Below are 24,820 nucleotides of genomic sequence, written 5' to 3'. Positions count from 1 at the left end.
GATGATAGCTGCTGCTGCTGAAGACATTGGGAAGATTCTTGAATGCAAGTGGTGTTTTTTTTTTCCTTCATAAGAATCAGAAGCACTGCCTGAAAAGCCAAAGTATTGCTTTATTTGTTTATGGTAATCATTGCAACACAAAGTTCAAAAAATTCTTGTGGAATCCTCTCTTAGCTCTTGGCAAGATCATATTCTTATTCCCGTAATACTGTCTTCTCCCAGATTCCTTGACAACAAACAAACAAACAAAAAATGAGGAAGGGATGGTAGTAGTTGGGAGAAATCCACCGAGATTGCCAAACTGCCGAACTGAGGTTTGGTAGTTCAGACATTGCCTGAAGAGCTATGAAGAGCTGGCTACTCTTGGTTGCTGCTGTTCTTCTCTGGCCTGGCGGCTCTTCTCAAAATGGTAAGTTAAGAAGAAAAGAAATCAAGGGGTTACTAAGGAAAGCAGCTTCTGCTGCGTTCATCAAAGAAGCAATTTCTTTTAGCAAAAGCAAAGAGTTCCATTTTCCACCTGTGGCTTTTTGGAAATTTGTAATGGCAGATTCTTTAAGGATATCATAGACTTACAGTATAATTCCAATCCCCTTCTTAAATGCAAGATTTTTGAGCAACTGATTTGTGTATAGCAAAATACCTTGCATCAGTATTGTAAATTCACACCTGTTGTGAGGGACTTTGCTTCAGTTAATAATAAAGAGGATAGGATGATAACCAAATGATTACCATGTCTAATAACGTTACTTTATGTTTAATGGTTTATTTTGCTTATAAACAAAAAAGATCCTCAAAAGTTGAAATGAACAGATGTAAAAATGGAATATATTTATATTATATAAATATAATTTATATATCTACCATATTTCTACCATAATTTAACCAAGTACATGCTGTCAGTATGAATCTACATTTCCCCCCCAATTTTTCTCTCGTCTTCCTTCTAGATGGGATGATTTTATGAGAGCCTCCATTATGCCTTGGGCTGCCCCTATAGCACATGATACATGCATAAAAAGATAGATCATCTAGGAACCATAACCTGTTCCAAGGAGACAAGTCAGAAGTTTGAAATTTTAGAGATGTATTTCAGTTGTGTTTACATCAGGATACATACAAAAGTAATTAGTATATATCTTAATTCACAGTGATGATATCCTTTAGGAGAAAAAAACAGGGAAATATTCACATCTCAAGACATTGAAGCTAAGATTACATTCACTTATATTCACACTAATTGAACCTTTGAGCAAATAATAATTAAATAATTAATTAATTATTTATCACTGTTTTTGATGGTTGCCTGACAGTTGCCTAGGCTGGGCTTTCTTGTTTCCCTTTTTTAATCAATTGATTTATGTTTCTTATATGGGGGGAAAAGTAAGAAAAGTATTGATCCTGTAAATGTAGACCACAGAAGGTGTTCCTTTCCCAATAATTGTAAAATTAACAAACCATTTGTACAATCGGTAATGATTGCCATCTCGTATCAAGCTGTTACTTTCAAATTCGATAGCTGAAGGGTTAGAGATATTCTACAATTATTTTCTTCCCTGCTTCTGCCCACCATTGCTGTTTTGAATGAATATTTGTGCTCTCTACACTGTATAAACTCTCTCTCTCCCTCCCTCTCCCTCCCCCCTCTCTCCCACTCCCTCTCTCTCTCTCTCTCTCCCCCTCAATATCTCACAATTGTATTCTACTATGCTCTATCTCTAAAAAAGCTAAGGGAAGGGAAGGGAAGAACAAGGTGAGAGAATTATAGCCTATAGAATAAATTCTCAGCTGGCACCATTTAAACTTGATAAAAAGAAAGAAACTATAGATAATAGATATTGATAAATTAATAGTAAGAAATGGATTTATTTCTCTGGGGAAAGAACTGTTGCCAGCTTTAACATTTTTGAGTCAGATATTGCTGAGGAAGTATATAGGGAAAGATGAGAGGGTGATTACAATTAACAAAAAATTATTGTTGAAAATCTAATATGTACAATATCAGAAAGATTCCTTCAGGAACACCCATGTTTAGCCCCGGTAAGTACCGGCAAGGAGGAAATGCCACAGAATCTTTTACAAAGAAGTTGCTTTCGGGGGGCAAGTTTGCTGGCTCTTCAACCTCTCTCTATCTCGCCATCCACAGAGTTGCTTAGGTTACACATCAGCAAGGGAAGTTTACATATTACAGGCAGTCCTTGAGTTATACCTTAATGGAGACTTTCCATCACAGTTATGCAACATGCTATGATCATAAAGTGAGTCAGTCATGAGAGTGATTTTATAAATATTTTTGTGGTGGTCATTAAATGAATTATCACAGTCATTAAGTGAATATGTATTTGTTAAGTATACCAATGGTTCGCCATTGGTGTGGTTTTGCAGTAAATCAGAATTTAATTTAATATTTAATATTTAAATTTATATACTGCCCTTCTCCCAAAGGACTCAGGGCAGTGAACAGCCAGAAGTAAAAAACATCAAATATAAAATTTAACAACAATTTAAAAATAAATTAAACATTTTGGCCCAACAGTTAAAATCCCCCATTAAAAATCCAAATTAAAATACACAATTGGAGAGTTTAGGCCAGCCCAACTTGATGAAATTAAAAGGTTTTGAGGTTCCAACAGACAGTATGTAAGTCCGGAATCATCTGTATCTCCGGGGGGACCTCGTTCCAGAGGGCAGGTGCTCCCACAGAGAAAGCTCTCACCCTGGGGGCCGCCGATGGCACCCAGAGGAGCCCCTCTCTGTGGGAGCGTACTGGCCGGTGGAAGGCTCTCAGTGGCAGATGGCAGTCCCATAAATATCCAGGCCCTAAGCCATGGAGTGCTCTAAAGGTGGTCACCAACACCTTGAATTGCACCCGGAGGACCACCGGGAGCCAGTGCAGCTCACGCAGGAGATGTGTTACATGGGAGCGCCATGATGCTCCTATAATCACCCGCGCGGCCGCATTCTGGACCAGTTGAAGCCTCTGGGTGCTCTTCAATAGTCAGAGATGGCACCAATTGATTATATCGGGATGCCGGAAGCCACAGCCACTCGGTCTTGGATGGATTGGGCTTGAGCCTGTTTCTCCCCATCCAGATCTGCACGGCCTCCAGACACTGGGACATCAAGGGCATCATTGGGGTGGTCCGGGTTGGAGATGTACAGCTGAGTGTCATCAGCGTATTGATGGTACTTCACCCTGAAACCATGGATGATCTCACCCAGTGGCTTCACATAAATGTTGAACAGAAGGGGCAAGAGAACTGACCCCTGTGGCACCCCACATACAAGGCGCCTCGGAGTCGACCTCTGGCCCCCCATCAACACAAACTGTGACTGGTCAGAGAGGAAGGAGGAGAACCACTGCAACACAGTGCCCCCCACCCCTAACCCCTCCAACTGGCGCAGCATGATACCATGGTTGATGGTATCAAAAGCCGCTGAGAGATCTAACAGGACCAGGACAGAGGAACAGCCCCTGTCCCAAGCCCTCCAGAGATCATCAACCAATGCAATCAATGCCGTTTCCGTGCTGTGCCTAGGCCTGAAGCCCGTCTGGAATGGATCGAGATAGACTGCTTCATCCAGGTACTGGGGAAACTGTCACGCCACCACACTCTCAACAAACTTCGCCAGAAAGCGAAGGTTGGAGACAGGACGATAATTTGCTAAAACAGCCAGGTCCAGGGAGGGCTTCTTGAGGAGGGGCCTCACCACCGCCTCTTTCAAGGTGGTGGGAAAGTAGCCCTCTTTCAAAGAAGCGTTAACAACCTCCTGGAGCCAGCCTCATGTAACCTCCTGGGAAGCCAGCGCCAACCAGGAGGGGCACGGGTCCAATAAACAAGTGGCCATGCTAAGTCTACCCAGAATCCTGTCCACGTCTTCAGGGGTCACTGGGTCAAACTCCTCCCAGATAACGTTCTCAAGACCTGTCTCCGTCACCCCGCCTATATCTACCCAGTCAGAGTCCAGGCCTTTCCGAATTTGAGCGACTTTGTCATGCAGATACTGCACAAAATCCCCAGCCCTGCCCTCCAAGGGGTCCTCACGCACTCCCGGATGGAGCAGGGAGCGGGTCACCCTGAACAGGGCGGCTGGGCGGTTATCTGCAGATGTGATAAGAATGGAAAAATAATGAAACTTTGCCATTTTTACCGCCACTAGGTAGGTCTTAATATGAGACCTTACCAGTGTTCAGTCCGATTCGGAAAGGCTGGCCCTCCAACTGCTCTCTAGGCGTCTTTTCTGGCGCTTCATCTCCCTCAGCTCCTCAGAGAACCAGGGATCTAAGTGAGATCGGCGGCGGGTCAGAGGCCGCAAAGGCACGACATGGTCCAAAGCTCCAGTGGCCGCCCTATCCCAGGCAGCCACCAGGTCTTCAGCCGGGTCGTGAGCCAGAGCCTCAGGGAAAGGCCCAAGCTCCATCTGGAACCTATCAGGATCCATCAGGTGCCTGGGGTGGAACCACCTGGTTGGTTCCGCCTCCCTGCGGCCCCGTGTTGCGGTTTGAAGGTCAAGTTGAAGGAGAGAATGGTCAGACCATGACAAGGGTTTAATCACTATATCCCCTATACCTAAACCATTCAGCCACTGGCCAGAGATGAAAATCAAGTCCAGAGTGTGTCCCCCTATGTGTGTAGGGCCATGAACTAACTGGGTCAGGTCCATGGCCATCATGGAAGCCATGAACTCCCGAGCCACCTCAGACTTTTCACTGATGGACGGCAGATTGAAATCCCCCATAACTATAAATCTGGGGGTATCAACCGCCATCCCGGCTATCACGTTGAGCAGTTCAGGCAGGGCCGCCGCCACATGGCAGGGAGCCAGGTACGTGATCAGCAGGCCCACCTGTACCCCATGACCCCACTTCACAAAGAGGGACTCACATCCAGTTATCTGAGGCACAGTGGCCTCCTTCGGACCAAGACCTTCCTTTATAACAACCGCTACCCCCCGGTCCCTCCCCTCAACCCTTGGCTGATGGAATGCTCGGAAGCCTGGTGGGCACATTTCAACAAGGGGAAACCCCCCCCTCCTGGCCCAACCAGGTCTCTATAATACAGAGGCCAGGTCCGCTCCCTCCTCTTGAACAAGATCACAAATGACGGGGGCTTTATTTACAACGGACCTGGCATTGCACAACATCAGCCAAAGGCCCGGGCCCTGAGGAGAAGTAAATGCTTTGTACTTACTTAGATTTTCATAAATCTTAGAGAATCTTACTTAGATTTTCACATGACCCTGTCATAAAACAGGATCATGTGTACACGGGATGCTGCAATTGACTGTAAATACAACCCAGATGCCCAGCACCAAGGTGCACTCATCTGACCGAAGCAGGGGGTGAGTGTTGAAATTTTGAATCTGGATCATAAGCACTCCACAAGTAAGTTCCCTGGCATTTCAAATGATCAATAAATTGAGGATTACTTATAGTTAAGTGTCCAGCAAGCATTGGTTTCTTAGTTAAGACAAAAGTGGGAAATAATTATCTAACTTGGGTTTGTTATCTCCAGTTCATGGGAAGTTCATGAGAGTAAATAGAAAAAGTGAGCTTGTCTAAGCAAATAAGATAATTTTATGTAAATAAAATTTCAGCATGTGAAGAACCAGATGAGATTGACTTTGGGGAAATTGTGAGTGCTGAGAAAGCCAAGTATCTGGAAAATGACCGAGTGCAATACAGGTGCAACCTTGGCTATGTCTTGGAAGGACCTGAATGGATTCAGTGTAAGGGACAAAAATGGACACCTCATCTACCAAAATGCTTGGGTAAGGCATCATGCTTTTTTTTTTTCTAGTGTAGACCTGGGAGAAAATGCTGAATTCATCCAATAGGAGAAGAATTGTAGCTGCCAAATTCTTTGAGAATTGGATTGAATTTCCATCTGAAGCCAGGCTTTCCTCTGAAGCCATAAACTGTGCTGGTGTCATCTTCTTCCATTCGAAAGCTAAAAAAAAATTAAACTGATCCAAATTGTTGAATGAGCAAGCAAAATAGTAGATATAATTAAATGATATTCAACTGGAAGCTCATTCAAGAATGCTGAGTAACTGCGGGATACAATTACATCTAGTTACAGACTCAGTGGTTAATAAAATAGGAAAGTGAATTCTTTTGCTATGGAATTCAGCCAGCTAGAATGCTGTAGAAGGAAAACTTTTGAGTCTAGTAATTACAATTTATTCAGAATATTTACTCAGTTTCCTCCATGATCTTTCCATCTCTATTAATAATACAAAACTAGATCCCATCATCCTTGTAGCTGGTACAGTTGGGTAAATCATCACATTCCTACATCCTTTTAGCAAAAACTGTCTAGGAAATAACAAAAGCTCAGACAATTCAGCACAGTTTGTCGAGGTTATTCAGAGGACAAAAGCCTTGGTAGTACAGTGGTCTAAGGCACCCTGTTATTAAGCTGGTTATTAAGACCAGCTGCCTGCAATTACTGCAGGTTCGAATCTCGCCAAGGCTCAAGGTTGACTCAGCCTTCCATCCTTTCTAAGGTAGGTAAATTGAGGACCCAGTTGTGGGGGCAATAAGCTGACTTTGTATAAATATACAAAAGGATGAAGGCTATTGCTGAGCACATTGTAAGCCGCCCTGAGTCTCCAGAGAAGGGCGGCATATAAATCAAATTAAAAAAAAAAAAAAACTTCACTGAAACATTTCTGGCCAGGACTCAGATTTCTTTTATTTGACTGGTGCCTTTTCCTCCAGTTCCCCAAAGTTATTCCTTATGCTTGTTATGGATATTAGGATGTCATTAATGCTTGTTATGGATATTAGGATGTCATTAATTCAACAAACCCCTTCATGAATTACTGCCATGTCATGGCAAAGGGGCTTGAAATGCTCAAAAGCTATGAGCTAAGCCTTGTGAGGTCACCCAAGGTGGACAGGTCATAGGAGAGTTCTGACAAAATGTGGTCTACTTGAGAAGGAAATTGCAACCCACACCGGTATCCTTGTCAATAAAACCACATGAACAGTACCAAAAGACTAAACAATATGATGCTGGAAGATGAGTTCTTCAGATTGGATTGTGTCCAATATGCTACTGGGGAAGAGAGGAGGGCAATTACAAGTAGCACAAGAAAGAATGAAGCAGCTGGGCCAAAGCTGAAATGACACTCAGCTGTGGATGTGTTTGGTGGTGAAAAGAAAGTCCAGTGCTGTAAGAACAATATTCCATAGGAATCTGGAATGTAAGATCTATGAATCAAAGTAACATGGATCTGGTTGAACATGAAATGGGAAGATTGAAAGCAACATCTTGGGAATCAGTGCAATTAAAGTGGATGAGAATGAGCAATTTTAATGGAAAAACAATACAGGGATATAAACTCAAAAATGACAGAATGATCTTGGTTAGAATTCAAGGCAAAGCCTTCAATATCATAGTAATTCAAATCTATGCCCCAACCACTGATGCTATAGATCAGGGTGTCAAACTGGATTTCTTTGAGGGCCAGATCAGCGTTGTAATTTTCTGCGGGCCAGCAAGGACTGGGCCGGGGAAGTGTGGGGGGAGATGGGATGGATGTCTTCTGCAGCACTTTGCTGGCCAAAATAGGGTGTGGGGGTGCATGCCCCCCCACAGTACATTTTTGGCTGGCAGAATGCTGCTGGAGGCTGGGGAGGCCAAAAATAGCCTGCACCACAGGGACCTATGAGGCCTCCGCAAGGCCCATTTTTGGCCAGTAGAGTTCTGCTGGAGGCCAGGGAGGCCAAAAACGGGCCACACGGGGGGCTTGTGGGGCCTCCATGCAGTCCATTTTTAGCCAGTAGAGGCACTGAAGGCCAGTTCTTTGATATTTCCAGGCCAGTCCCATGGGCCAGGTTTAAGCACCCCATCGGCCAGATTTGGCCTGCGGGCCTTAAGTTTGACACCCGTGCTATAAAGGCTGAAAATCTACAATACCTTATAGAACTAATACCAAAAAAAGATGTCATTTTCATCATAGTGGATTGGAATTCAAAAAATAGGAAATCAAGATAACCGAAATAATAGCAATAAGAAGTTTAGCCATGAAGTTAAAAATGAAGTAGGGCAAAGACCCTGATGTTGAGAAAGATTGAAGGCAAAAGGACAAGGGGACAGCAGAGGATGAGGTGGATAGATAGTGTCATTGATGCAATGAACATGAATTTGGGCAAACTCCAGGAGACAATTGAGGACAGGGGTCCTGGTTTGCTATGGTCTATGGCGTTGTGAAGAGTCAGACATGACTTAGCAACTAAACAACGACATCACAATTCAATAAGGGGCTTTATAATATTTACTGGATAGCTAAAAGTTTAGTTTAGTTTATTTATTAGTTTATTTTGAATTTGTATACCGCCCTTCTCCCTGAGGACTCAGGGCGGTGAACAGCCAAATAAAAACATCAAATACAAATATTAAAATACAGTTAAAAATATATATATAAATTTGGCCCCATTAATTAAAACGATAAACAAAACAATTAAAAACACTTAAAAAGAATTAGGACAGCCCGGCTTGTTGGAAAAAGAAGGTTTTAAGGGCTTTAAAGTATTGTCTGTCAAACCTGTAATGCTGGAAATGTTAAATGGGTGGAAGAACATTGACTGATAGGATACTGACTTGCCTCATTATTAATAACAATAATCTCATTAATGTGAGCAAAAAGTAGAAATTAGAAACTAGAAATTGTCCCATTAAACTCAGTAAACTCAAGACATCTTTGCAGAACATTCTGAATTGCGCTGTGTGTTCTTAACTTAAAACAAGCAGAACAACATCCATTTGGCATGCTTCTACAAGCCAGTCCTCTAGCATAGGTCTAAAAACTATAGCAGAATCATAACTTGTTTATCATTAATACTGTGCTCTAACTTGGCTTATTTGTATTTGGCCTAGAATTATCCATTGTGACTTGTAAATCTGGTTTATTTTCTTAGTGGTAGAATAGAGGAGAAACCAATTGGCAATTATCTCCCTTCAGAAGATCTACCTTCTTTTCTTTTCTATTTTTTTTAGCACCCTGCAGTATCACAAGGCAACAGCTAGCAACAAAAAACTTGTTTGTATTTGGGAGTCAAAGAAAAGCTCGACTTATTCAGAGTAATCATAGCCTGCAATTTCAATGTAATGAAGGATATGTCATTGTGGTTCCATCAGTCAGAAAGTGTGTTGACGGTTACATGGAGTTGCCTTTATGTATCTCTGGTAAGCATGCTGTCAGTATCATGGATTCTGTCAGTGATTTAATCTTCACTGAACTCTCTCACATCTTGGCTTAGAATTTTACTAGTGTAATCTAAATTTTAAAAAAATCTGAAGCACATCAGATAGGAGAAGAATGTTCTGGCATTTCTCCAAACTTACAAATTGTCTCTAAGGTTAAGTCTTAACTGAACTTCAGTTAAGAATTATGTTTCCTTGTAGTTGAAAATATGCATAATATTGGTAGACATAGGAATTTGTATCACAAATTGCAATTGTGCAAAAATACGTTGATGTCATATTATTAAAAGATAATTTAACTTGGAAAGTATTTGATGGTTAAATCAGCCTATAAATAGAAAGTATACTGTGCTACGCTCACAGAGCTGATGGATTATTTTTATGCTGATAAAGTTGAAGAGTTTAAAATTAAAATATTAGGTGCTTGATGAATTAACAGGTAAATTGTTAGCATGTTGTTTAAAACAAGTGAGACAGCAACATAAAGTTTAAAATATCTACATATGATAGTATGAGAATTACAAATGCAATAGAATATACAATAGAACAGATTCAATTACAGATCCAACAGAACGAGCAATAATATAACACTGATATTACTATTTAGTTATTTAATCATATCTATCTGTGTGTAATAATTTAACTGAAAGACCTTTACAGTCTTTATTAGAACATGATTATGTGTCAGCCTTGCAAAGTAGATCGTAGAGAATGTATCATCAGATGAGCTAATTCTACTGTTAAGGTAGGGTTACTTTAACAGAATCTTGCAAACCAAAAGTACATTCCTTCCCCCTGTGCCCTTTACAGCCCATGAAACTGGGAGGGTCTCTTCTGAACCGCTTGCCCTGTCTATTCCTGGCATGGACTGAGTTGCCTTTTATTTTATTCGGCTTATATGCCACCCTATCTCACAATGGACTCAGGGCGGCTCACAACAATAAAACTGATGGTTCCCTTGGTTGCATTTCTTCCCCTTTTCTCCCAAGGTCATTCCCACATACCATTACTTCATATATTTCTGTAGAGATCTTGGCAGTTATCTGAGTCAACATAAAGCAAAAAGTATTTTAACTTATAGCAAAACAAGAGAGAGAGAGAGAGAGAAAGAGAGAGAGAGAGATTGCTCTAATAGGTTGTACCTGATTTTATTTGAAAAGTTGGGCAGAATGTATAATAATGTTAAACCAATTTCTTTATAATTATTATTTTAAGGAATGTCAACAGTTTCAGCTAGAATTTCCTGCCCCAAAATTTAACAGTATCAATATAATCAATTTAATCATATTTTATTGTTAATCAAATTGAATTTGAAACATATCAGAAATTTTAAAATACCTTTAAAATTGAAAATGCTGATATTTCTGACTTATGGGGTGAAGACTTGGAATATTTGATAATGGAGTATCAATTTATGTAAGACTTTAAAACATGTTAAGTGTTTGTGTTAAGTGTAACTTGAGTTTGAAATGAATTTATGAAAGGATTTTTTCTGAGTTTAGTGGAACATCTGAAAGACTATTTCAGGACGATTTCTGATTGTAGCTGAAATAGATTTTCTTTGTTGCTGGTGTAAGAAAGGTAAGGGCACATCAACTAATAGGGTTGCGAGGTCTGCTTCCAAAAAATAGTGGACATACAAGTAGTAAAACAATAAAAAAAATTTTACAATTAAATTATATATTTTCTTACAAATATTTTAACACATATTAAAATAATCATTTCAAAACTTTACTTAAAATTCAAAACATCAAATATATTATAATAATATGTAAAATATTAAATTACATTTTACTTTGCTGTTGTGTGTATTTTTTATTTGACTGCGCAGCTTTGATCAATTCTTTGTGTTTAAGGAATAATTCTTTAATTTCAGTACAACGTTGAGAAATATTAAAAAATATACAAAGTTCACTTCGAACTGATGGTACAAGCAGTCGGTTACGTTCGTCAGTCCACAAATTTCCCATGACGCTGAAAATTCATTCAACATTTGCATTTGATACCAGAATTGATGCACAATACTGGAACAGTTTCAGTAAACTCGGAGCTGGCTCTTTCTTGAAAAAGTACGTCCACTTATCAAGGGATGAATCGCCCTGCAGATGAACATAAACTTCTTCTAAGGCAGAAATTTCATTGAAGAGAGTGTTGGGTGGAAGTTCTTCTCGCCATGGTGATAATAACCAGATGTTCGTCATTTCTTCTAAAGTTGGAGGATTATTGCGATCAATTAGATTGAAACAACTTAGCGTCTCATATACTGAATCAGTGAAATTATACCACTTTTCTAGGTACGCAATGGCTCTTTGATACATGTTGATGGCTTCTATCTTGAACTTTTGCACGGCATTCTCAGGCAAATGTTTTTTACGTAAGGCAAATAAAACTTTCATTCCAAAAAACTGCTCATCGTATTTTTTTTGCAAAGAATCACGCAGCTTACACATGATAATGTGAAGATCACATGCAAGAATTTTCTTGCTTTCCAGCTTCAGTAGGGTGTCTTGCATTATTGACATGAAGAAGTGCGTGAAATATAAATACAATTCTGAAATTGTTGGTTCATTGTCCTTTGCGAGTTCATTTTCCTGATCCGAAATAAGGTTCCAGATAACCTTATGGCACTCATCAGATCCAAGAGAAATAAAATACGATTTTAGAGGTATCCAGTTTAAAAGAAGTCTTTCGACCGCTTTAAACAAACTTAACCAACGTGTTGGAACATGGCGCAAAACATCATGGAATTCTGACTCGCAAAACTTACATACCATTTCATCATAAAGCTTTTGAATAAAAAAAATGTCCACTAATTTGTGAAAAAAAATAGTGAACATAATGTGAAAAAAGCGGACTATCTGCTCAAATAGTGGACACCTGGCAACCCTATCAACTAATTTGATTTGATCACAGCCAATTTTGGTTTTCTTTTGGAACAATCTTGTAATAAATAGAAATACTGTATATGCAAATGTTTTCATGTTAAAGATGTGAATGCTGTTTTACTATTTTGAATTACATTCTAAAATGAAGGCATCTAATACTTTCTTAGGAACTTGGGGTTATATCATCTGTAGCCAAGAAAGTTTGGAAAACTGCTATTACTTTAAATATCAAGAAGTGGATTCAAAAATGTATAACATCAGTTTTTGAAAAGATCATTCTTTTCTGTAAAGAAAATTTGATATTGTAAAATTTTGTCATAGATTCTATAATAATGACAGATTATGTTTAAGTATAATTTGGAATTATATAATACATATAAGGTGTGTGTGTATTATATAAATTACACACACACACACACACACACACACACACACACACACACATTTAAATTATTTAGATCAGTTTAACCTGTTAATTCTTAGAGAAGAAATTCTAAGTTTATTTATTTATTCATCTTCATCCTTTCATATTTGATAGAAAGAGGGCAAAATTGCAGTGGTCCACCAAGAACTGAGAACGGAGACATTACTACTTTATCTGAGAAGCAGTACAAATCTGGCTCTTCAGTAGAATTCAAATGCCAAACTTATTATGCCATGGAAGGCCAAAAAAGATCTTTTTGTGATGATGGGACCTGGACAAAAGTACCCATTTGCCTTGGTAAGCGGAAAAGAAAGTCTTCATCTAATTTTCATGAGCATTTCTAATAATTAAGAATAACTGCTTTCTCTCTTTCTCTCATAAAAAGAAGATTTAATTGATGTTTCCTGCAGCAGCTCTCCTTTGGATACGATTTCAATTCTATTAACTGAGGTGAAGTAGCTACTAGATCAGCGGTTCTCAACCTGGGGGTCACGACCCCTTTCGGGGTCGAACGGCCATTTCACAGGGATTGCCAAAGCCCTCTCTCACCCCCCCCACGCCTTCACTCACCCTCACCCTCTGCCTCTGTTGGATCGCCCGGTCGCCATTCGTTTACCCTGCCCACTCCCAATCTATTGCTGCCTCCGGAGTCCCAGCTGATGGCTAGAGGGAAAAAAACTTTAAATTCTTGCCGCAGGGCTTCAAAGAGCTAGCTGCAAAAAGGTAAATTCCTGGAGCAAATTTTTTTCCCCCTAGTTATGCTGAAAAAGCGAAATTGAAAGTAAGGAAGCAGGGTCTTTGCTGCAACGTGACAAAATGAGGCAGAGAGATATTTCTTTTTCTTTTTCCTCACCAAAAAAGGTAGGTGCAAAATTGCAAACAATGGGAAATTTAGGGCAAAAGAGGAGAGTTCAAGATTTTAAAACACAAAAGAAAAAAAGCTCTATTTAACTAGGGAATTGTAATAATTGAGATACTATTAATTGTATATTGTGTTGAAAGCAGAAATGGTTAAGTTGTGGTTTGGAGGAATATATGGGGGAAATTATTTGGTTTATTATTATTGGTAAATATAATTAATTGATTTGTAAGAAATTGGATTGCATGGAAATAATTGGAATATTCATGTTCATATTGATTAATATACAAAAAAGATAGTTATATAACTAATTGATTTATATTAAAATGTTGAATTTGTATTAAACAACTGTATTACATAATTACATAATTAACCAATGTGAGGATGGATATAAAAATAGATGACAATGCGAAGGGATATAATGTAGAATAGAAGGGAAAAATTGAATTTGATTAAGATTGGAGATGAGGATGAAGGGTAATATTGGTTTTTTTAAAAAAAATAGATGAGGAATAAATATGGTAAAAAGCAAATATAGAAATTGTAAATTTAATTGAAATGACTAAACACTGTGTTGGAAGAAATATCCTTCTGGGTTCTGCTCCAAGTGGGGAAAAAGACACTGGAAACATGGAGACTGCTTGGAAAGATGGTTTAATGGATCACATGGCTTGAGTTCCTGAACAGAAAAGGGGCAGATACAGTAAATCCTTGGGTTTTTATGCTCTCTCTGGCTTTGCATTTCTTGGGGCCCCGAAAGAGTATCCTGATTGGTTGTCAGACTCCTAGGGGGTGGGGGTCTTAGCTAGCCTTGCTGGCTGATGGTCACATGTGCTTCCCAGGTCACATGCTTCCAAGGTCATGTGTGATGAGTTTCGGTTGCTAGATGGGGTCCATTGTGTTAGTTTCTGTTGCTATTGTGTTGCAAATGTCCTTTGACAAAGGATTGACTTTCTGCCTCTGGCCCATTAACAAAGGGTGGGGGGCAGGAAGGTGGGAGCTGCTTTGTCTGTAAAATATGCTTCTCCATTTCTCATCCAGGGAAATATAATATTCTGCCTTTTTAATATTTCCCAAAATATTTCATTCTTCTAGGAAAGGGGTGGGTGCTAACCTTCTACAACTGTTTAAATTTGTGAACCGGACAAATACTCTGTTCAAAGAAAATACGTTGTATGTTTGTATGTGTGTTTCTAATTATTGCTATTTATTCCTATTCTCTTTTATTCTTTAAAGTTTAACAATTCATTCTTTATCTTAATATCTTTATATTTGTTTGGGGTTGGCTTTCTTCCCTTTCATCTTTTTTATTGTTCAGCAATCTTTCTCCTCAAACCTACCATCTCTGTCTTTTCTTTCCCTCTTACTTTCTCTTCCCCCCTTTTCTTCTTCTCCCTACTTCGTCTTTCTTTCTCCTTCTCCTCCTTTCTTCCTCCCTCTCTTACCCTCACTCCTACTCTAATTTCCCTTCCCTTCCTTCATCCCTCTCTATTGCTGTATCCTTTTATGCATATGGACTATTCAGAGGGCTGAAAAAGTTATTTTTGACTGGTCCTCGCACTTTTGACCAGTCCTTGAACTTATGACTGTCCTCACAATTTACGTTTTTGCCCTATCTTGTCACCATGGTGAAGAGAAGCAGTTGTGAAATGAGTGACACGGTTGTTAAGAATGGTACCATGGGCATAAATGATGACCAGTCATAAGTGCGAAGACCGGTCAAAAGTGCGAGGACCTGTCAGAAATCACATTTTTCAGCCCTCTGGGTAGTCCTTTTGTGCACAGGGACTACTCAGAGGGCTGAAAAAGTTATTTTTGACTGGTCCTCGCACTTTTGACCAGTCCTTGAATTTACGACTGTCCTCACATTTTACGTTTTTTTGCCATATCTTATACCATGTTGAAGAGAAGCAGTTGTGAAATGAGTGATATGGTTGTTAAGAATGCTGCACGGGCATAAATGTGAGGATGGTCATAAGTGTGAGGACCAGTCAAAAGTGCGAGGACCTGTCAGAAATGACTTTTTTCAGCCCTCTGAGTAGTCCCTATACACATAGCCATGGTCACCCGGTCACATGACCAGCTAGCCACGCCCACCCAGTCACATGACCTCCAAGCCACGCCCACAAAATAAGCCACACCCACAGAACCGTTAGTAAAAATGTTTAGAACTCACCCCTGGTTGGGGGTCAGCACAACATGAGGAACTGTATTAAAGGGTCGCGGCATTAGGAAGGTTGAGAACCACTGCACTAGATGAAAGCTAAATCTAGGTAAATCTTGCAATAAGATAATATGGTGCATTTCGATCCCGACAGCCTTCTCAAATAGGATTTGCTTTCTTTTTCACCTCAGATCCCTGTGTGATCTCCAGGACTGAATTGGAAAGCCAGAAGATAGACGTTAAAGATGGAATAGAGGTGCCTGACAATATATTTGTTCAACGTGGTCTTTCCATTGAGCTGACCTGTAGAACAGGATATGTCCTGGAAGCAAATTCTTCCCAATCAACTTTTGTAATCCAGTGTGATGGGACACCACCCGTGATTCCTAAATGCAAAGGTGACTCAAAAAGTTTAATTTTACAATTTTGCTATCACCAATCCAGGGCCAGTTTGAGTCTATTTATGATTAGAGCTAAAATAAGATGCAATTATTTATGTGTTTTACTGGTAATTCTAATCCCAACTTGAAGCATTCCCAGCTGGGCTGCACTTTTCTATTCTGAAAAGGCTCATTGGAAATTCTGGGGATGTAATTGAAATAGGACAATCTGAAAAGTTTCAGATTGCTGAAGAGGAGTGGTGCAATGAAAGACACATCCATTGGTGGTTTAATGGCTAAGTTAGTGCAAAAACTGCACTCTTCAGATGCTCCCCCAAAAGTCTGCTGTATCATCAATGTAGGGGTAATCTGAATCAGTGGTGGGTTTCTACTGGTTCACCCCGGTTCCACCCACCTACCCGGACGTCATCACGGATGATCTGTGCATGCGCAGAAGTGCCGTGCGTGAACGAAACAAGTTCACAGTTCCGAACCAGTAGTGAAGGTAAGTGAAAACCACTACTGAGCTGCATGGCAATATTTTTATATCATTAAAAGATACAGTAATTGCTTTTGCTGATAATAGACTCCATAGCTGAGCTATTGTTTCCATTTTTAAAGAATAAAAATATAAACTATTACCATACCAAAATCTAAATATCAATACCAATAGAAATTCAAACTCCATTTCTAACAAGACTATAGGGAATTCTTTAATTAGTGGGGAAGAATATTGCTGTGCTTTTAATTTTAGCACTAGCAGATTAGGGGATGTCTAGTGAAAGACAGCTCACAATTTTAGTGGCCCAACCTCTCCCAGAACCAGTTGTTCCACCACAGGCATTAGAAGAACTTCATGGAGAAGTTTCTTTGTTTATTCATGCATGCTATTTCTGTACCATGTTGATTCTTATGGATTCTAGGCAGTTTACAGATATTAAAATAACAATAAAATAATCAAAAATTTTAAATCCAATAACATAATGATTAAGAATAAATCATAAGAAAAATGCATACACGTAGACATAAATCTATGTGGTCCTACACTCACTACTAGCTTCAAGAAAACCAGGAGAGTGACTGCCGTTCTCTATTTAGGGCAGCTGTTCCTAAGGAGGGGAGCTGCAAGGAGAAGATGTGATATCACTCCCTGACTAACCTGAAAGCTGGGAACTCTTGCCATCCAGGTTAAACAAACCCTGGTTATCTGGAAAACTCAATGTCATAGATGCCCAAACTCAAGCTATAAGCAACTAATCATGACCAGCCCCTTGATTGTACTCAGAGGCACATTGGTAGCCACTGCAACTTTTGTAGCAATGATGTAATGTAGCAGATCTAAGAGTATATATTGATCGTACAGGTATTGAATTCTAGACCAGTTGATGTTTTGATGGTATCCCTGGGGCAATGCCAGGAGGAGATAATTAATTGTTTAATTACATGCCAAGAAGGTGGTATCCACTCTCAGAAATCACATAGATTGATAGTCTCCAGGGAATTTGTCCCACTCTATCCTTCAGGTCTTCCAGCAATGCATCCATCATCACCCTAATTGTCCATCTTTATTGTTGTTGGTGATCCACTACCTGAGAGTTATCATCATGGATAGATGACTGCTCCTAATTCTGAGCAGAATTTGAACAGAATGGGAAAAGGAACAAGCCCTGCAAGCTCCATCGCAAAGCATTTGAAGGCCTGATTTCTTTCCCCTGTTATTGTTAACTGAAACTGTAGCTTCAGGCAGGAGTAGAACCACTACAATGTGGAACCCCTAATTTGCAATCTTTGCAGGTGGTTGAAAACACTACTGGGATTGACCATGGGACTGAATAGCAAGAAGAGCCTTGGTACTACAGTGGTTTAAAGCACCCTGTTATTAACATCAGCTGCCTGCAATTTACTGCTGGTTCGAATCTCTCCAAGGCTCAAGGTTGACTCAGCCTTCCATCCTTTCTAAGGTAGGTTAAATGAGGACCCAGTTTGTGGGGGCAATAAGCTGACTTTGTATAAATATACAAAAGTATGAAGGCTATTGCTTAACGCACTGTAAGCCGCCCTGAGTCTCCGGAGAAGGGCGACATATAAATCAAATTAAAAAAAAAAAAAAAGAAGAAGAGAGATATTAAATTGTAGCTTTATATTTCAATTCAAAGCCAAAGTGAAGGGGAAGAATAATTATAGCAACTTGCTAAATTTATTTACAATCTTCCAAATAAATAGTAGCCAAGGGCCACTAAAAGTATTTTAAATCAAGTTGGTTGATTTCACACTACATTTTAGATACTAATTTGCAGTTTTAAATTAGTTAATGCCCATCAGTATGCATGACTGCTAATGAAAATGGTCTCATTGGATATTTTTAAAATAATAATGATATTGGGTTGTTTTTTTTGATAATAGAAAGCAATGCCCATAATCTGATATGAGTACATATTTCTTTTTTCAATATAAGATATGATTTATTTCTTTAGAAATTACATGCAATTCTCCAAGAATATCAAATGGTTCTTTCCGACCTCAAAGAACTTTATACCATGATGGGGATCTAATTCGAATTCTGTGTGACAGTGGATTTACTTTTGAACCTGATAATGGAGAAAAGGTAGTTGAGTGCACGAGAAATGGATGGTCACCTTCACCAAAATGTGTCAGTAAGTAGAACTTCCATGTATTGCTAAGACTTATAGAAGGGCTAAGATATTTAACTCTGTGGAAGTGTACTTTTTAACATTATTTCATATAATTTTCCAATTATTTTTGCCCAAGGGATTTATCTCACCCAGAACATTTTGGTAGATTTTACACTTTTATTTATTTATTTGTCAAGCACATATTAGATAGCATATATAAGTATAAACCTGATTATGAATACATGAAATGGATATAAATAAAAGTGAGCATTAGGACAGGGTGGGTAGGCACGTTGGTGCGCTTATGCATGCCCCTTACAAACCTCTTAGGAATGGGGTGAGGTCAACAGTAGACAGTCTAAGGTTAAAGTTTTGGGGGTGTGGGGATGAAACCACAGAGTCAGGTAGTGCATTCCAGGAATTGACCACTCTGTTGCTGAAGTCGTATTTTCTGCAATTGAGTTTGGAGGGATTTACTTTAAGTTTGTATCTGTTGTGTGCTCATGTATTGTGGTTGAAGCTGAAGTAGTCATTGAAACAATATCATTTCATTCACCTTAAAAAGATTCTTTATTTTGAAATACATGTGGGATGTATGCAAGAAACGTGTTTCAACAAAATGTGGATCAGTGTTTATTAACTGCATGAAAATGGTGGGAGTCCCTTGGCATCACCCAGAATTGGTAGCATCCTAGGGGACAATTGAACACTGTCATTTGTCTCCCTCTTAATCCTCACTTGGTAGTATGCCTCCCTCAAGTCCAGTTTAGTGAAGATTTTCCCCCTTGCTAAATAACCTACCATGTTTTCCCAAAAATAAGACTCTGTCTTATTTTCTTTTCGGTCCCAAAATAACCACCAGGTTTTATTTTCAGGAGATGTTTCACCCCCTTTCCTTAGGACCATTGCAGTCACGCTTCCCACACCCTGACACCTGTCACACCACTGTAAGATGCCACAAGGCTCATAATGCCGCTTATGGCAGGATGTCACATGGCTCATCACGCTGGTTCTGCCGCTCACGGCAGAAGGCTGCGTGGTGTGTTGTGTTGTTGTGTGCATGACCATAATGAGACTCGCGGAATTCTGCCATGAGCAGCAGCACCAGCAGGACGACCAGTGAGCAGCTGCAGAAGAAGTTGGACAGTGGCATGACAGGTGTCAGGGCATGGGAAACCTGGTTGCAATGGTACTAAAGTAAGTGGTTATGGAGTGCATGGAGAAGCTCCACCCCCCACCCCTGCCGTAGCTTGATTTTTACTCCTACGCCTTGCTCTACCTCGTACAACCAGATAGTAGGTGTTGCTTAACTAGGGTTTATTTTTGGGATTTGACTTATATTAGGCATAGATGTGAAAATCGGGCTGGGGCTTGTTTTCAGGGAAGGTTGTATTTTCAGGGACACATGTCTCTGAAAATTAGGGGGAGACACATAAGCAGTTCAGCCCCTTGTAATCTACGTGAAACCTAAGGGACCCTTCTTTCTCTTCCTTGAAGAGTAGCGGGGCAGCCATTCTTGATTTCACTGGCTGAATGAACCCCCATTCCAGCTTCTTATCTATAAATGCTTGAAATGCATCTATCTCTTTGGGGGTCATCAAGTACATCTTTGGCTTGGGCAGTTTAGCTCCCGGTATGACCTCTATGCATAGTTAGTGGGTTGATGAGGTGGGAGCACATCTGACTCTATCTCACTAAAAACCTCAGCCAAGTCACAATATTCTGCCATAATTAGCAGTTCTTACCCATCTCCTCTTCTTAGTGTATTCGCAGGTTCTGCTTTTACTTTCCTAACTTCAGGTGCAGGGCTGGTCCTCTGCACTTTCCATGGCCCTTGCCAATTAGAAGCTTTTTTCTGCATCCCCCGCCTATCTTTGTCCCAATCCACAGAAGGGTTCCACTTTTGCCACCATGCCAGGCCTAGGACCATGGCCTCAGTCATAGCCAGGGATTAAAATAAATTAAATAGTCTCCACGTAGTTCCCTGCCTTGAACTTCACTGGCTCAGTTAGGCAGGTAGCTGGCATACCACCTCTTATAGATTTCTCCAATTGGGAAAATATTATGGGTCACTTCAGCTCCCTCAGTCTCAGTCCAAGTCTCTACACCACCTGGGGGCTGACCACACACCTGGGACAAATCACACCTGACCAACTCACCATGGGGCAAATCTCTGCAGGACAAGAATCACACTAATATCAAACAAATGGTGGAATAGAATAATTAAAGAAAGGATGCAAACGGAGAGACAAAATGAAATGTGAATGACAAAAATTAAAATTATTTTTAAAATTATTTTAAATAATTAAATTGAATTGTTGAATTATCCTGCAGCAAGTTGGCCATGGTGAGTTTGCTGCATCTTTTTATTTTTTATTTTTATTTTATTTATTTTGTCAAGCACATATTAGATAACAGATATAGATATAAACATGGTTACTAATACATGAAATGGTTACAAATAAAAGGGGGACATTAGGACAGGGACGGTAGGCACATTGGTGCGCTTATGCAGGCCCCTTTTGTTGTCCCGTTCTGTAGATAAAGAGCTACTGCTTTTCCTCCAACAGCTTCCCAATCTCACAGAATAATAAAAGTGCTGGATAAAGTCATTTCCTTCCTCACATATTCCTCTCTTGTTACCTCTCTAAGCTTTCACAGTCTTGTGTGACTAGTAGGTTTGGCAGAAGAATTGGGAGCTTTATATTAGGGTTCATTGGAACTCAGTAGAACAAGAAAATAAAGAATGTTATGATTATGAACAGAACAGAACAGAACATCAATTGATTAGTCTTGTGACCTTATCAATAAGATAAAAGAAAAATAAAATTTATAATCTGGTTCCAGGATAAAATAGATTCCCTCTGTGTGTAATGGGAAGTTCTCAAATGTGTTTAAAAAAAGGCTTCATTTTGAAAAGCATGTTGGCAACAGTAGGATATTTGAAAAAAAGAAAAGAAAAGAAAAGAAAAGAGGGATGCGTTTAGAGTTTCTCCTGGATGGGAGCCATTTGATCTTTTTCAAATCAATCAATTGCCTTTTGCAGTATAGAATCTGATTGAGAAATGGCTGCATTTCTGGATGCCCATTCTCATCTATCTTGGTATTCTTTGATTGCCTTTGAGGTAGTCCATGTCAGGAAAGTAACTCCACCAATTTGACTGGATCTTTATTGATATAGGCCAGTAATGGCTAACCATTTTGCCATCGCATGCCGGGGGGGGCGGGGGGGGAGGTTCACTCTCGCACATGTCCTCACCTGTAATTCTATGCGCCCCGCCCTGCAGCTCACGCAATCCCCTCTTCCACCCCCGCTTCTGGCACGTGATGGCCCGGTAGGCCCGTTTTTCTTTCTCACCTGGCTCCAGATCCTCTCTATGCATCTGGGGAGGGCGAAAACAGCCTTCTCCACCCCCTTGGAGATCAAATGACTTTTTACATTGTGTGGGCAAAGAAGGCTAGACTAAAATAACCAATGGAAGCATTATTTGAACTGATCAACATGTGAACAATGTTGTGACTTTAGCTGGCCTAATGTTGATGATATATTTTGTCATAATTTATTTTTGGCCTATATTCTATCTCTCTTGAATCACTTCAGAAAATTGAAGTCTTGTATCCTCTATCCATTTAGATGAAATGTGTCCCACACCCCCTATAGTTGAAAATGCTGAAATTATTGAAGATACAATGAAAAAGTACCTGAATGGCGAGAAAATAAATTATCAGTGTAATGATGGTTTTGATATACATGGATCAGCTGCTGTAACATGTAGACAAAATAACTGGTCACACTTGCCAAGATGTGTAGGTAGGAATGTATGGTCTATATATATTTTTGCTGAGATTCACAAAATTCACATGGAGAGTACATTTTTTTTAAAAAAATCAGAAATTAAATATTATTAATTTGAACCATTCATCCAAGATGAGCTGAACCTGTGTTGTTGCTCTTAATTTTCCTGTTTGACAAATAGATAAGCCTGTGGACATTTTGATACACTCATCATTTTTCCACCCATCCCCAATTGCCCAACTTCCAACCCACAGTCCAGCATTCCCCCTCAGGTGGCCTGCAATAAGGAGCAAAATATAGCCTTTAACTAGTCAGGAAAAAAAAATAAGTTACAACTTAATTGCAGGACTATTCTTCAGAATAATTAGAAAGGATGGGGAGACACTTGCCAATGGTAACTGGTATCTTGAGCTCTAGAGGGTAGAGACACTGAGAGCTGGGAGACAGGATAAAGCTGAACTTCCTCCAATTTGAAATGTTTTCTTTTCTGTTCAAGAATAAATGCAGCTCAATACCCTTGGTAATATTTCATCTGCTTCAGCATTTCCTAATCAGAGGGTGGGAGGGTCAGCCTAGATATCCAGTCTATGTGAGGTCATGGAAACCCAGCATGAGGGACAGATTTTAGATTAGTACAATATTTGTGTCTGGAAATATCACCTGTGGTTGACTTGCCTACCTTGAATGATCAAGTTTGATTGCATATTTATTTTTCCTCTGCTTCTACCCCATCACAATCTAGAGACTGTTAGCTGCTTATATAGAGTATAAAAACCAAATATAACATCCTCAGTATAATCAACTGTAAAAATAGTAAAGCAACAGAATGGACTAAGCAACCTTTATATTAATCTGTTCTCTCTCATCCAGATCTGATGGTTTCCAAACATCAGCAAAGGATATTGAGACTATCTTCCTCACTGCCTAGAGTAGAGGATCACATTTTTTATTTATTTATTTATTTTATGTATTTATTTATTTTGTAAAGCATGTATAAAATAACAGATACAAGTATAAACATGATTATGAATACATGAAATGGATAAGAATAAATGGGGACATTAGGACAGGGATGGTAGGCACATTGGTGCGCTTATGCACGCCCCTTACAGATCTCTTAGGAATGGGGTGAGGTCAACAGTAGACAGTCTACTTGCATCCATTGCTTTGATATCAATTGCTTTGATATCCAGCTTCATGACAGACTGATTGGAGGGGAAAAGGCCAGAATAGTTCATCATGCAGGAGTTCACTAGATAGCTTCTTTTCTGCATGTAGTTCATAGAAGGATTTAAATTTCTTGCAGGATAATCTAGTTATTTATTTATTTACACAAACACAACACTGCCATTAATCTGTTGCTGATCAGATATCATGACAGTATTGATTGAAAGCACCCGGTTTCATTTCTTCAAGAGCAGTAGAAACAGGTGCTGTAGGAGGAAGAGGAGTTTCCTCTGTCTGTAGCCTCACACTCTCCTCACCTCAAAGGGAAACACCCTCAAGCCTGTAGCATCACCCTTGTATTTTCTGTGCTATAGGATGTGAATTGACAGTTTTGGTTTCATCATCATCATCATCATCATCATCATCATCATCATCATCATCACAACAACAACAACTTTATTGTCATTGTAAGTGAACGAAATTCACTTAACACCCAAAGACCATGTGCAACACACATAATAATCTCCAAACACACTCCCACCCACCACAATTCCCCACCCCTAAACCACCCAAACATCCACACAATAGACCAAGTAATGTTGTCCAACAGCTCACTGATGGTGGCCCTTTAGTTCATTGTTGAGTGCAATTATAGCTCTGGGATTAAAAACTATTCAGAAGACATGTGGTCTGAGTTTTAATTGTTCTGTATCTTCTGTCAGAAGGCAACAGTCCAAAAAGATTATAAGCAGGATGGGAAGAGTCTCTGAGAATGTTATGCAACTTCCTCAAACAGCAAGATTCGAAGATGTCATCCAGGGCTGGTAGCTGCAGCCCGATGATATTCTGGGAAATTTTAATGATTCTCTGTAGGACTTTTTTGTCCACTACAGAGCTGCTCCCATACCATGCAAGAATATCGTATGTCAGGACACTCTCAATGGTGCTGCGATAGTAGGACAGAAGTAGATGCTGAGATAGATTTATCTTCCTGAGTATTTTCAGGAAGTACAGCCTCTTCGGTGCCTTCTTCACAAGCTTGTTAACATTCATAGTCCATGAGAGGTCCTTCGAGATATAAGTGCCCAGAAATTTAAAATTACCATCCCTCTCTACCTCCTCACCATTTATGTACAATGGTAAATGTACATCTCTCTTCCTCCTGAAGTCAATTATAAGTTCTTTAGTTTTTTTGGTGTTAAGTGTAAGATTATTTTCTTTACACCACAATGTCAGCCCTTGTATTTCAATTCTATAAAAAGACTCATTGTTCTTATTAATGAGCCCCACCACTATTGTG

General features: G+C 39.6%; 1 protein-coding gene across 2 annotated transcripts in view; it reads left to right on the top strand.

Annotated features, from left to right (window-relative positions):
* Window positions 1-214: 214 nt before the first annotated feature.
* Window positions 215-24,820, top strand: part of LOC139314952 (complement factor H-related protein 1-like) — a 41,073-nt gene continuing 16,467 nt past the window's right edge. The window contains exons 1-7 of one of the 2 annotated variants that reach the window (XM_070940974.1): window positions 215-409; window positions 5,596-5,769; window positions 9,006-9,194; window positions 12,636-12,818; window positions 15,736-15,942; window positions 18,399-18,578; window positions 22,192-22,368. In XM_070940974.1, the coding sequence (XP_070797075.1) occupies window positions 346-409; window positions 5,596-5,769; window positions 9,006-9,194; window positions 12,636-12,818; window positions 15,736-15,942; window positions 18,399-18,578; window positions 22,192-22,368 (1,174 nt within the window). In that variant the 5' untranslated portion in view covers window positions 215-345. The remainder of the gene's footprint in view (window positions 410-5,595; window positions 5,770-9,005; window positions 9,195-12,635; window positions 12,819-15,735; window positions 15,943-18,398; window positions 18,579-22,191; window positions 22,369-24,820) is intronic. The other variant, XM_070940975.1, reaches the window with a different exon arrangement.

This window comes from Pituophis catenifer, unplaced genomic scaffold, assembly GCF_029215685.1.
Source record: "Pituophis catenifer annectens isolate HBS135680 unplaced genomic scaffold, rPitCat1.0.hap2 SCAF_3, whole genome shotgun sequence".
Classification (NCBI taxonomy): domain Eukaryota; kingdom Metazoa; phylum Chordata; class Lepidosauria; order Squamata; family Colubridae; genus Pituophis; species Pituophis catenifer.
The sequence above is the reverse complement of the archived record's forward strand: the minus strand, read 5'-3'. Positions and strand labels throughout refer to the sequence as shown.